General features: G+C 32.5%; 1 protein-coding gene across 4 annotated transcripts in view; it reads left to right on the top strand.

The window, feature by feature from the left end:
• KCNT2 (potassium sodium-activated channel subfamily T member 2) overlaps positions 1–13,783 on the top strand; it is a 371,985-nt gene that overhangs the window by 283,358 nt on the left and 74,844 nt on the right. For 2 of the 4 annotated variants that reach the window (XM_025892308.2, XM_025892307.2), the window contains exons 19-21: positions 1,126–1,298; positions 9,613–9,684; positions 13,362–13,496. In XM_025892308.2, the coding sequence (XP_025748093.1) occupies positions 1,126–1,298; positions 9,613–9,684; positions 13,362–13,496 (380 nt within the window). The remainder of the gene's footprint in view (positions 1–1,125; positions 1,299–9,612; positions 9,685–13,361; positions 13,497–13,783) is intronic. The other 2 variants (XM_025892310.2, XM_025892309.2) reach the window with 1 other exon arrangement.

The following is a 13,783-nucleotide window of genomic DNA, read 5'->3' as shown; positions in this document are numbered from 1 at the left end:
AATATGTATTTCTTTTAACATCTACCTGAATATTTTAAGTAGCCTCTTGTTCTTTGTTCATACTTTAAATGTTATTTCTTTAAACATAGTAAACACGTTCATTTTTTCTGTTCTGAATCTAATAACAACAAAATCTGTAGTCTTTGTGAGTCTAATTCTATTGTTTATTGTTTCTGCTGACTCATGGTGCCTTGTTCCCAACAGCATTTTGTAATTTTTTTATTAAAGATAAAAAGTAGAGAATATTCCAGAATAGGTGATGAATCCACAAAGAATCAACTAATCTCAACCCAAATAAAAAGAAACCCACAGAGAGGCCTAGAAAGATAAAAGAGCAGAACACAAAAACAGTTCTCCATGCAGATAATTTAGTTTAAAAGAATTTGGTTTAATAACGTTAAGTCCAGTAAGTACTAGCTCTCTAGAAAATAGCAAAATACCCTCAAGATAACAATGAGTTTTGATAATGTATTGTTACTGTTTTGTTGTTATTATTAGTATTGGTATTTTATTTTTGTGTATTTCTATTATTATCTTGCCAGCTCAGGTATACATTTAGACAACTAGTGTTTTCTTTTTTTGTTTTTTAACAACAAAGAAATCTTTCTTGGTATCCATCCCTTTAGATGTTCAGTACTTGGAATGTTCCAAGGTCATTTAATTGTAATATTATTATATTTCTGGAAATGAAAGTCAGAGGTAGATTTTTTCCAGCTTTCTTGAGGTATGATTAACAAATAAAAATTGTATATATTTAAAATATATAACATGATTTTTTTGATATACATATACATTATGGTAATTTTTAAATATAGATACCCAAATGTCATCTAGCAATATGTTTTAGTTTACAGCAGAACATGTGCACACACATATTTCTGACTTTTTCTTCCCCCATATTAAGCTACACACTTAAAATTCATTTGTCTTGTCCATGCACACCTTCACTTCCTGAAGCAGGCTGGAGAACTGGGCATAGAAAAATGTAACTATTTTCAAATTTGTTATAAAATAAAGGATTTACTAGGTTAGATTAATTTTACTTTTCCATATATCCTAAATTTTTTCAGCAAATTTTAGTGGAGTATAAAAATGGCATTTCTTTGTATAATTTTTCTTCTCTAGAGTTGCCAGCATAACTACTATGAGGACGCAAAAGCCTATGGATTCAAAAATAAGCTAATTATAGTTGCAGCTGAAACAGCTGGAAATGGATTGTATAATTTTATTGTTCCTCTCAGGGCATATTATAGACCAAAGAAAGAACTTAATCCCATAGTACTGCTATTGGACAACCCGTAAGTATATTTTAAAATACCCAAACAAGACAAAGAGTTTTTAATATTATATCAAAAATTATTTATTCTAATTTGCTTAGAATATTTTAAATCAGATACATTATGGCACATGATTCATTGGGAGAAATATTTTGTGCTATGGTACAAAACAATCATTGAATATGGTTGTTTCACAAATACTCCTTAAAACATCACTGGAACACTCTGAGCTTTTTATTTAAAACTATTTTGCAAGTGGTCATCACTCAGTACCAATGGGAAACATGCCATCGAAATAATTACAGTTATTTTCCTTAAATTAATCAACTAGCCTGGAAAATTTCTGCCAAAACTGGACAATTTTTTTGGTCTTTCTAAAGAACCATTAATTATCAACCAAGCATATTAATGATCCATTCTTAATTGGTACTATGACACGTCATCATAACTTAATGTGATTCTTCCACTGTTAAAATATATATTTTATAATATAATATGAATAATTAATGCTTTACCATGATCACTTATTTTGAAAATGTTGGATTGATATACTCTTGTGAAATAAGACTCCTTAAGCATTTAAAAATCTTTGTGCAAATATAAATGTAGGTCATGAATGCAGTGGTCAAACCCATTGTATCCTAAAATTATGATATTTTTCTCTGTGACTCAAATTGGTAGCAGATGGTCCTTAGATCAATACCATATTTTAGGATCCTCCAACTCTCCTCTTAAATTCTAAAGTGATGCAAAATTTCAGGATAAACTAAATGAGGCCAAAATCTGTTGCCTTGTCTCTGCCTTTAAAATTTATCAAAAGAAGTTCTTGAAAACAAAAATATCTTTCCACTATAACTTCATAACATCATTTATAGTGAATATACCAATATCAAGACACTCATTGATGCATCTTTTTTAGCATCATTATTACAATGATAATCAACTCTAAAAATTGTGAAGACTCTAGAGGTTTCAGTTGAAACATTTTCAGATATGATGACTCAGTGACTTTCCTGATACCACTTCGGTGTCCAAGGAAAGGTCAGGTAAATTTAGGGCAGGTATGGGGAAGAGAAACTTGGACCCATCGTCAGAAGAAAGAAAAGCTTAATGAAACAAATCTTAGGAGGATGAAAGTTGGGTTGCCGGATGGCTATGGCAATGGAGTGGTTGTGAAACACCTCCAAGGCCTTTGAATCTATCCCTAGTTCTAGAACCTTTCTGGCAGGAAGCTCTAAGGGACTGGCTAAACTGGCACACAAGAAATGCTCAATTGACCCTGTGAATTCTAATGCCATCAGGTTTTGGCTCTTTTTGCTTATGGTGTGTCTGTTCCCTTAAGATAGAATTTAAGGCAGGGGTATTTACAAGTTGATTGTTGATTGACCTATAGCATCCCCATCTTGTATGTCTTGGATCAGAGTGGATCCTCTGAGCTCCCAGAATACAAAGAGGAAGATAGGAAGAGTCTTGAAAAAGTAGAGCTGTGCTTATAGCAATCTAAGGTAAAGCAAAGGGTAAAGGCTGACCTTTCCCCTGTTTTACATTGTTTCAAGGTAAATTTCTTGTTCTAATGTGTGAATCTAGTTGGGTTCCTGGACCTAATTTCAACGTGTGTATGTGTTGGTGGGTGATTTCCAACATCCCCAACAAGCATCACTTGAGACACCAATTGGGAGTCCTACAATTCAAGTTGATTCTGACAATATTACTATCTAGGTTAAGGGTTCAGTCCTACAAGATTGCACCCTTCCCTTCAGAAGCCACTCACAAACTTTAGCTTATATCAACTCTGTTTCTGACTGACCAGCTATAGGTTGGAGGTTCCAGTGGCCCCTTTCTTGGGCTTCAGATGCCACTCACAAGTCCAGGTTGTTTAGCTATATTTCTGACTGACAGACTAGAAATCAGAGTTCCCTACTCAAGTACCATTAATTTGCTAGAACAGCTCACAGAACTGAGAGAAAAATTTTACTTACCAAATTTCTGGTTTATTTAAAAAGATGTAACCCAGGAGCAACCAGAAGGAGGAGACACAAAGGACAAGCTATGGGGAAAGGGCATGGAGTTTTCATGCCCTCTCTAAGGGCACCACTATTGCCAAATCTCCACGTGTTCACCAACCCAGAAGCTCCCCAAATTCCTTCCTTTGGGTTTTTATGGAGGGGTCATTACATAGACATAATTAGTTAAATCATTGGCCATTGGTGGTTGAACTCAAACTCCAACCCCTCCCCCCCTTCAGAAATCAGGGGATGGGACTAAAAGTTCCAACCCTCTATTCATGGTTGGCTCCCCTGGCAACAAGCCCCCAAAAGGGGTGCTTTCCAAAAGTCACCTCATTAACATCAACCCAGTTGTGGTGGAAAGGAGCTTGTTATGAATAACAAGACACCCATTTCACTTTTATGGCTCTGAAGTGATATCAGGAACTGAGGACAAGAGAACAAATATTTTAATGAAAGATGCTCCCATTGTTTTTATCCTCGGGAAATTTCAAGCATTTTGGGAGCTATGACCCAAGAACCATGGATGATCTGAATGTCCAAATATAGATTTCTTATAAATCACAATATTGCACCTCCCCAAAGAATCCATCTCTCCAAATTTTAGGGTGGTGTTCACTTCATGGACTGGAGATAATCTCTTCTCTATCTTAATATCTAGTTTTATTAAGTAATCCCATCTCAGCATCACTAATACCCCTTTGTCCACCTTATGATCCCATTGAGCAGGTGGCAGGGGCTAGCATTCCTTAACATGTGCACCTTATGTAGATTTTTGAATGGCTGTAACTAAATCAGTCCCTTTAGGTTTGGTTCTCAATAAACAGGTTGCCAAAATGCCCAATTATTGATGGATTGGTTGATTGATTGATTTGTAATTTAGAATTCTCAAAGCAAGTAGTTGTTTTTATAGTCTTAATTCCTGAATCTGGCCAATCATAGAAAAACCCCAAAATTCTGTTTCTCTTAATTACTGGCAAATTGGTCAGTATTTCTGTGTAAATCTAAATATAGCTTTTATCAGAGAGTATTTTGTTGGAATAACACCATACAGGTCATTTAATAAAATTAATATTCTTTACTTCTACCCTCTGTTCATAATAGTAATAATTGTTGAACATTTACTATGTCAGTCATCATACTAGACATTTTACCTTTATTTTACATTTTATTCCCCTTAGAAATATATTCACATCATATAGCGATGATTTATCCTCAGAGAGATGTAGCAAGCAGCTTAAGATCTCAAAGTTTACAAGTTACAATGATAACATTTAAATAAACCAGCTTATGTCGCTTTGTTACAGTACTCTTATTTTATAGACAAGGAAAAACAGACCAAAGAAATTAAATGACTATAGTGATATATATAATTTATAGTGCATTGTTCTTTCAACTATATGATCTTGCTTAATTTACAGATTTTTGATATATGCAAAAAATACACTGTCAATTCTTTTTAGTAACAATATATTTTAACTTTGGATTATTTTGCATTACAAATTTTCTTGCCTTTCTGATGACTTACATTCTGGACTCCAACTATTTCCAGGGTGTTGTTTGTTAGATGATTTTTGTAGGGTTTCACTTTTCTTCCAAAGGGTTAGGATGAAAGTACATGTTGTAAAGTTTATTAGCTTCCCGGTGACTTCCAGAAAGTGGTATCTACCATTTTTATTTGTTGTCTTCTGCTATTTTGGTCAAGAATGAGGAGACAAAAACTAAACATTAATAAATAATGTTCCAGGAAGTTTTATGCAATCATTTTTTTAAAGAATGAGATTCATCCTGCTGTGCCATGACTAGTATTTTGCAATGTATCCTACAGTGTTACAAAGAAATGTGTTGCTTTCTTCTTCAAATTTTTCCATGTTATAAGAATTTATACACTAAAGATTGTGCACACTTTTACAATGATTAGTGGGTTTTGATTTTGTTTTAAATTTACATGAGAATTGCTGGAAATAATATTCAATACATGACTAGGAAGTTTAGTTGAAAGACCAATTAATTTAATATAACAAATAAATAATAACAGATGTCATAAGTAGGAATTTAAAAATGCAAATTAAATTGATAATATTCACAAACATAATATGTCGAAGTAAGTGTTTATAATGTTTCCAAATAGAAAGCCTTCTAGATCTCATTGGGTAACTAAATGGAACCCAGTCACAATGGAAAACATTTTGCACTTGATACTGGCTCATGGGGGGCGGTCTCAGTTCTGATTGGATGGCCATCTGTTTAGTTTGGTCTGTTGTTGTGCCATACTGACTTTAAATATTTTGATCACCACCCTAACCTTAAAGGTCATCTAGTCATCTGATAATATCATTTCATATAAGTAATGGAAACAAAAGTCAAAAGCTTTGGAATATAGTACCCAAAGCTACACAAAGTTGAAGTCCAAGATCCAGGCCTATGTTCCTATTTTTTATATCTTATTTACACAATCCTTTTATTATATCAATCTTCTTTTCATATATAGTGTCAAGTAAACTTCAGCTTATTTCAAAAACAATGATAAATTGTCTGACATATCGGAGTCCTTTATTAAAGACATCCAAATTTTGAACTCATACAGATCTGAGATAAGGTCTAAGCTTATTTACCTTCTTGGTAAAAAGCCTTTTTTGCATGTTATCAAATTTCTCTAAGCTTCAGTTTTCTCATATGTAAAATGAGTAGAACATTTATCTTCATGAGTAATGTTGAGACTGTATAAGACAGTGTATATGAAGCACTAGTGCAATATCTCACTTAGAAAAGGCAGTCAGGAAATGTCAATTTCCCCCCTTCCTCCAATCAAGAAAGTGACATTGTCATTATTCAAACTGGTGAGTGGATTTGGGTGAAAACCCAGTTAACAAGAAAAGGAGATTTATTTTAAGCAGTTGAAATGAAACTCCTTATATATTTTTAAGAAATAAACTACTTAAGTATAGAATTATGAAATGCTAACAAAATAAACTGTCTCACTACATTCATTTCTTGAATTTAAAAATCAGCAATTAAGTCCATTATAGTTATTGGTTAAGTGGGAAATAATGATCTTCAACTTTGCAAATCCATGCAAATCCACAAACCTTTTCACTTCCTAACACTAGCTAATTAATATTTGAATATATTGGCAATTTTATAATGAAAACTTTTGTAAGAATATGATGTTTTAGACTCATAAGCTGTCATCTTTCTTAACACAGTTACAGTTAGGATGGTGATTAATGATGTGCTCAATTTTTTCTATTTACTAACATAAATTTTTGTGCTTGTTGAATTTTTATTTCTTTTATTACTAGTTAGATTCAGCATGTTTCATTTTGGTCTATGCATATTTATTTTGTGCTAGATCTATTTTCCTGTTAGGTTTATCTTTTATTGGTTTGAAATTTTTTTTACATATTAAGCAAATAGGATCTGTAAATTTTGTATAAGTAGCCCATTTTTAAATGTTTGTTTCTTATATGTTAAAATCTTTGTGATGAGCTTTACAGTTAAATATGCAATTATTTTTACTAGTTTTCCATAATGTAATATCTAACATAGATAGGTCTTCTCTATTTAGCAATCAGATTAAAAAATTCATACATTTTATCCTATTGCATTAATGGTTTTATTTTTCTACATTCCATTCTTCAACTGTACTTTGGGGATGTAACATAAGAAAGGAACATTTCCTATTTTTATTAATGTTTTATGTTTTTGCTTGGTGGTTTTCAATGTAAAGGTTATGCTTGCCAATTAACTTTCAGTAATTAGAAAGATTAGTCTATTAAGAGCCTATGATATCATTTATGTTACTCATTAGTTACTAAGCAGTTTAATGACATGAACACTATTGCCAATTTATTTAAATGAGCTAACATAATGCATGTAAATGTACAATTGCTGTATTCCTAATAGTTCAAGTTTTGTTATAAACTATCTTTATCGATAGAAGTAGTAGATAAATCTATTTGCTATACAAGTTACATTTTGCAAAAAGTAGGGCACATTAGACTCCCTACATTAGATGTCCTTCATCAAGATTATGTATTTGCTAGGTTTCAAGGGTTTGATTTACCTTATAACAGAGCCAAATCCACGTAAGGATGAACCATGCTATGCAATGAAAATCCTGAAGTAATTTCTGAGGATGTGGAATATTGCTTGCACATTGTAAATACACATTTGTGGCCGAATTGCATGTGGGTAAAATTCATGAGTTTCCTAAAACAAGGCAATAATATTGATGTCTTAGTAAATTTAGTGATTCATACTGGACAAAGCAACACAATACAAAGGCCATATTTTCAGCTTTAACTCTAACAGAAGGGTTGGCATAAAGTAAGGACTTAATTTTGTCCTCAGTGACTCCAGTACTATTTATTACACAGATTTTCAGTATCTTTATTAAGTTGAATTATTCAATAACATCATTTACTCTTGCTTTACTAAGCTTTAGAATACAGAAGATAGCATAAAGAAATTGAAATGATCTGAATTTAAAAGAATGAGTCAGATTAAAAGTGTAGTTATTCCAGCCAGGGAATATATATCTGCAATTAATAATGAAGGATTATGGATCTATCTCTGCCACATCAGTTATTGAGCTACTCACTTTATCTGACTAAAACTATATGGGAGTAAAGCGAGATGAAATAAAATAACAACCAAAAAAAAAAAAAAAAGACACAGGCAAAGTGATTATTCAGATCACCACAAAATCTCTACTGCCCCAGGCTTGTGGCACTTGGCATCCTCGTATGTGCTTCTATAATCACGACGTAGGGCAAGAGAGACATAGAGGGTCTTGAATCAGCAGTGAGAATGACACTTCTATTTTTAAGAAGCAGAACAGTGCTCAGACAGAGAACTAGAAGACATTATAAAAACATCGCTGCTGGGACTGCTACTATTTGTTGAAAAGAATATACATCATGAGCTTTAAAGATATTTATCTTCTGATTCACTAATATCACTTCTATGAATGTTTTGCAGTAAATGATTAAAAACTAATGCTAGAAAAATGTCATTCAAAGATGTTCATACCTGTATTATTTATAATAGCAAGATATTGGAAACAACTTGTGACTTCAGTAGCATAAAAGTGAAAATAACATACAAACTGAATAATTGAGGAATTTTAAAATGAATTGTGGTACATTTATAATATGTAATAATATGGTCTTTTAAAATGAGTACGAAGAAATTTAATGATGGGAGGAATTGGTCAACATTACAATAGTGGTATTCTTTGGAAGATCATCTTTTTTCATTTCACTGTATTGTACATTCTTTTTCTGTAGAGTGTAAAGGGCTAAGGGGATGATCAACAGGAAGAAAATAAGTCAGGGAGGAAAAGACTTCATCTAGCTGGGATATTATAGGTGCTACACTTCCCTTTTCCTAGAATTTCCCTCCTCTTCTCTTTTACTGGCAAACATCCAGATTAAACATAACCTCTGTGAAATGACCCCTAATTCTGCCTTCTGAGTGTTTATTTTTTCTGATTAAAACACATATTGTAATTGTGTGCTCTTATACCTGTGTTCCAAAAACTGTATTTCCTATAGTACAAGGTAACACGATATTCTCATATGCCTTAGTATACTGAATTGTCTATTAAATAAAAAGTTTTGGATACATATATGCTGAGTGAATAAATGCATGAAAGAATTAATAACTTTATAAAATGAATATAATAGATTAAGTGATTTTTTTAAGGAAGCATCCAGGTTTATGATGCTTTCCTCAAATATGCATATAAGTAAAGATTTCAGTAAATATTTGCCCAACAATATATATGGAGTAAGTCAATTATTTGAAAAGTGAATTACTTTCATTTTAATTTTCTTTAATACATGTGTTGCATGGGTGCATATACCCTATTTATTGATTGATATACTGATATAATAAAGGTTGTATTTAATTGTGTATATTCCTTAGAGAAAGGTGCTTTTAATAAGCATGTTCTCTATGCTTTGGGCCATCTAGGAAAAAATCATTAATTTCTCATTTTATTCTGCATGAATAATTTTTAAACTCATTGATAAAACTTTTTAGTTATAATTAAGAATATCATTTCAGTATTTTTGTAGAATAATGCCATAATGTTTCTGATTTAGAAAGCAGAAATACGTTTTTATAATTCTGAATGCATTGTGTATTCATAACTAGTACAAATGATATTTCCTAATTAATGTTAAGAAAAAAGGCACTTTGTCAATCTTGTCAAACGGTGTTTAGTTTTGGAAATGCAAACTAAGTCAACTTACTTCCTTTCCCTAGAAGCGCTGCCAGTGTTGTGACATTGTGTTTCATTTTGTAACCCATCTGCTACTTAGGCCAGATATGCATTTTCTGGATGCAATCTGTTGGTTTCCAATGGTTTACTACATGGTGGGCTCTATTGACAAGTAGGTGACAAAATCTTTGGCACACTAACTAGTGTGGTGTCCTGTGGTTTGTCATGTGCTGTGCCCCCGTGTTGCATGATGAGTGTAATTTGCCATTTCCGTATTGCAAATATGGTGTATTTTGCATGCAGAGCTTATGTTCTCGTGTTATACATCCTGTATTCAAACTTCCTAAGCAGTAATCTGTTGTTGAATTAAAACAAATCTTGCTGCATGTCAATTTTATCACTTTTGTTTAGTTTCTAAAGCTATTTCAGTTTTGTGTTGTCTCTAGCAATAACGTTATTACTATGGGCCTAGGGTAGAAAAAATCTAACTGTTGAATGTTGTGATGCATTGATATCATTGTGGTAACTTCTGGAAATCTTCAAATAATTTAGAGATGCTCCTTTTAAGCCAGATTTATAAACTGGAGCATTTCCTTAAGAGCTTCCTTTATTCTGGTAACATATATCAGTCTATAATTTCTAAAAATTTGTTAATTAAAAAGTCAAATGTGTGCAATGTGTTAGTATTAAAATACAAATTATTTTATTAAGGATGAACATGATTTATAAGAAATATAAAACTAAAGATCATAAAACTAATATGCCTATAAAATGTACTAGATTTCCATTAAAAAAAGTCAGCCAGAGCCTTCAAAACAAAATGCTAAAGTTCCTAATTAAGAAATTTCATGCTTATGTTTTGTCCTGTAGATTGAAAAAACAAAGTTTTAGAACTTTGGAAGTGTTTATTGGCTGTGGATACATTAAAGAGCAAACTGACTAACATTTATTTAACCTCTACTCTAATATAGTTTGCATTATCAGTTTTCTTAACCATCTGAGCCACCCAGGGGCCCCCTTTTTTTTTTTTAAAGATTTTATTTATTTATTCATGAGAGACAGAGGGAGAGAGACCATTATCAGTTTTCTTAATGCTAATCAACTAAGATGTAGTTAGATGTACTAAAATAACTATTTAAATTCATAAATGTGAAATCAACCTATATTCTTCACTAGTAATGTTACTTTGAAATGATAGTATTCTATTGAAATTCATTAGAAAAACAGAATATTTAAAAAATAAATAAACCTCCCATCTGTCTTTGCTGATGTAAACTATGAAATGAATTCTTTCTCTGTAAGAGTGTTTATGGTGAGGAAAAGAACCAAGAGTATCAAATTCCTGTGATTAAAGGTGACACAGGATTGGCAACAAGTTGATCATTATTGAAGCTGGGTGGGGTAATTAGAATATGGAGGTTCACTGTGTTCTTCTCTTTTGTTAGTGTTTGAAATTTTCATTAAAAAACCAAAAACACCTTTGAATGAATCAAAACACTCACAAACAGTCCTATATATTCATACATTCACATTATAGTTCTCCTTGAAAAAGACGGTTTGGGAAACAGTAAAAAGGAAGTTGTTGCCATTTAGATTATCTTTTTTCATGAATATTGTCTTTTTTCTTAGGCAGCCATCTGGTGGCCAAACTGTGTAAAGCAACCGTGCTGAATTAAAAAAATAGGGAGTGGCTTCGGAAATAGGATAGTGTAGAGAAATCATGACAGACGTGGCGTTATAAGAATTGGTAGCTAGATTAAAAAAAGGAAAAAAAGAATAAAATAGAGTATTAAATGGATATAAAAATAAATAATTTAAGGTTAAAACCTGAAGAACAAAATGTTTCTATGTGGTTCTGAAATGCCATTCCAATTTTATTTTTTATAGATTTAAACTCATATTTAATCATAATTACTAAAATCACTTGCCAAGGTTATATGTAAACTGCAACAGCCAATATTTAGAGTATGGAATTAACTGATACATATAGATATAGCTATTAGCTATTTAGCACAGGTACACAGAGTGAAATTTTTTGTCAAGTTTCAACTTCATTGATTTATTATTGATGAAATATTCATTTTTCCCATCATAACCTGTATCTATATATCCTTTAACAATCAAACTTACCTTCTATCACCTTATCTTTCCCTTTTCTTATATAGATAATTATAATGGAGAGATCATTTTTATTGAGGGGGAAGATCATAAGAGCTGAAATAGAAAGTGATTTAAAATTATAGTAAGGTGGATTGAAGGCATATGACTTGGGCATCATTTTTGTGACCCATAAGGGAGCATATCACATTAATTTTCCACCTACTTCTTTTTTAAAAAAATGTATTTTGATATAAGAACAATTATGAATTTCCAAGTTAAAAGAAACATCCTAATAAAGTATTTCTAGGGATTAAACTTGATCATCATATTAATTGGAAATTATGGCCCTGGCCCCTCTCACCATAGGAAATTTATTTGGAATAGCATTCTGTTTCCACAGTTTTAGACATAAAATCTCTGCCACAGAACATTATTTCTGAGTCAAGCAAAATATATATATATATTTTTCTGGACTACTCCTGGGGATCTTGGACTCAGAACTTTGGTAATACTCTCTCACTTGATGTGGCTAATTCAGCCAATCATATGCTTAGAAAAAGATCCTCAGGGAACTGACCTGCAATTTAAGAATCTAAAAGAACTACTGTTCTTTTTTTTTTTTAAAGATTTTATTTATTTATTTGAGAGAGAGAGAATGGGAGATAGAGAGCACGAGAGGGAAGAGGGTCAGAGGGAGAAGCAGACTCCCCGCCGAGCAGGGAGCCCGATGTGGGACTCGATCCCGGGACTCCAGGATCATGACCTGAGCCGAAGGCAGTCGCTTAACCAACTGAGCCACCCAGGCGCCCAAGAGCTACTGTTCTTTAAGTTCTCCACTTCCTATTTTAAATCAGAACATGTGGACATCAATTAGCCCAATTCTCTGTCTTCATTCAACTCTACTTAGGACATTCTTATACTCCTTCAAGTTTAGTCTCCTTTATCTGATTCAGTTATATTTTTCTAGTTTTATGAAGCAGAGTCAGGGAGATAGTGGTTTCTTTGTTCCAGCTTTAATGGCAACATTTTTCTTTTAATTCAATGGGAGAACGATAGTGTTTATCAATGATAAGGGAGAAGATATAATTCATAGGAACTTCTATCCTGGTTTAGCAGTTATTTCACACAATCAAAGAAATGAGGTTATTAAATCACTGACTCAAAAAAACTTTAGGCTGACTGAATGGTAAGTTTGAATACAGCTGATATTTATATATTTTTCATGCTCGTGGCTGTGTAGAACCAATCTTTAACACATAGCTTTACACAAAGAAATAATACACATTTAAAAATAAACCACAGTTTAATATTTCTTTGTTGGGCTAGACCATCTAAATTAAGTACTCATTTCTACTCTTACCAAAAGTATCATAGGGATTAAAAATATATATATAAATGTCATGTCTTTGAAATAGTGTGCTAACCATAAAAACACAGTTCTAACATGCTTTAACTCTATTTGATTGCAAAATGGGTGTTTTTCATGTTTTAGTTATTAATAAATAGTAAATAAAAATTCTTAACGCATAATGCTTTGAAACGGTTGAGATCTAATGCTCGAAAATACACATTATTTCATATCAGTGGAGAATACTGTATTTTAATTCCCATCAACATCTATCTACCAGGGCAGACTGTGTGAAAGCCATCTCTAAGGGCAGCCTGTACAAGTGCAGTGGGTAAGCAAGAACTGATCCTAGTATGGTAATTTATTGAAAGTCCATTCTTCTCTGTTGATTTTTGTCAAAGCCTAGATGATTTACTCAGGTGTGGAGTGACTTTTGCTGCCAACATGGTGGTTGTGGACAAAGAGAGTACCATGAGTGCGGAGGAAGACTACATGGCAGACGCCAAAACGATTGTAAATGTGCAGACCCTTTTCAGGTAAATGTCTCAGTAACTCAGCCTTGTGGCTTACCTACTACTAAATATTGGTGAAATATTTGACTCTGACTCTGTATATAAGGAATGAACATGAGACACTTACACTGAAGCTATATTCATTCATTTGATCCTAAAACAAGTGCTTATTTAGCCTCCAATACTGGCACCGTATGGTTAATTTTTAACTCAGGGTCATTCTTTTAAAAATAAATAGAATAACAAATCTGTTTTCTGATGTAGTTTAACAATAACAAATTCTAAATCCTGTGCAGTTGCAGTCAAGATTT

This window comes from Callorhinus ursinus, unplaced genomic scaffold, assembly GCF_003265705.2.
Source record: "Callorhinus ursinus isolate GAN/ISIS: 27379988/994484 unplaced genomic scaffold, GSC_fseal_2.0 scaffold54, whole genome shotgun sequence".
NCBI classification, from domain to species: Eukaryota; Metazoa; Chordata; class Mammalia; order Carnivora; family Otariidae; genus Callorhinus; species Callorhinus ursinus.
The sequence above is the reverse complement of the archived record's forward strand: the minus strand, read 5'-3'. Positions and strand labels throughout refer to the sequence as shown.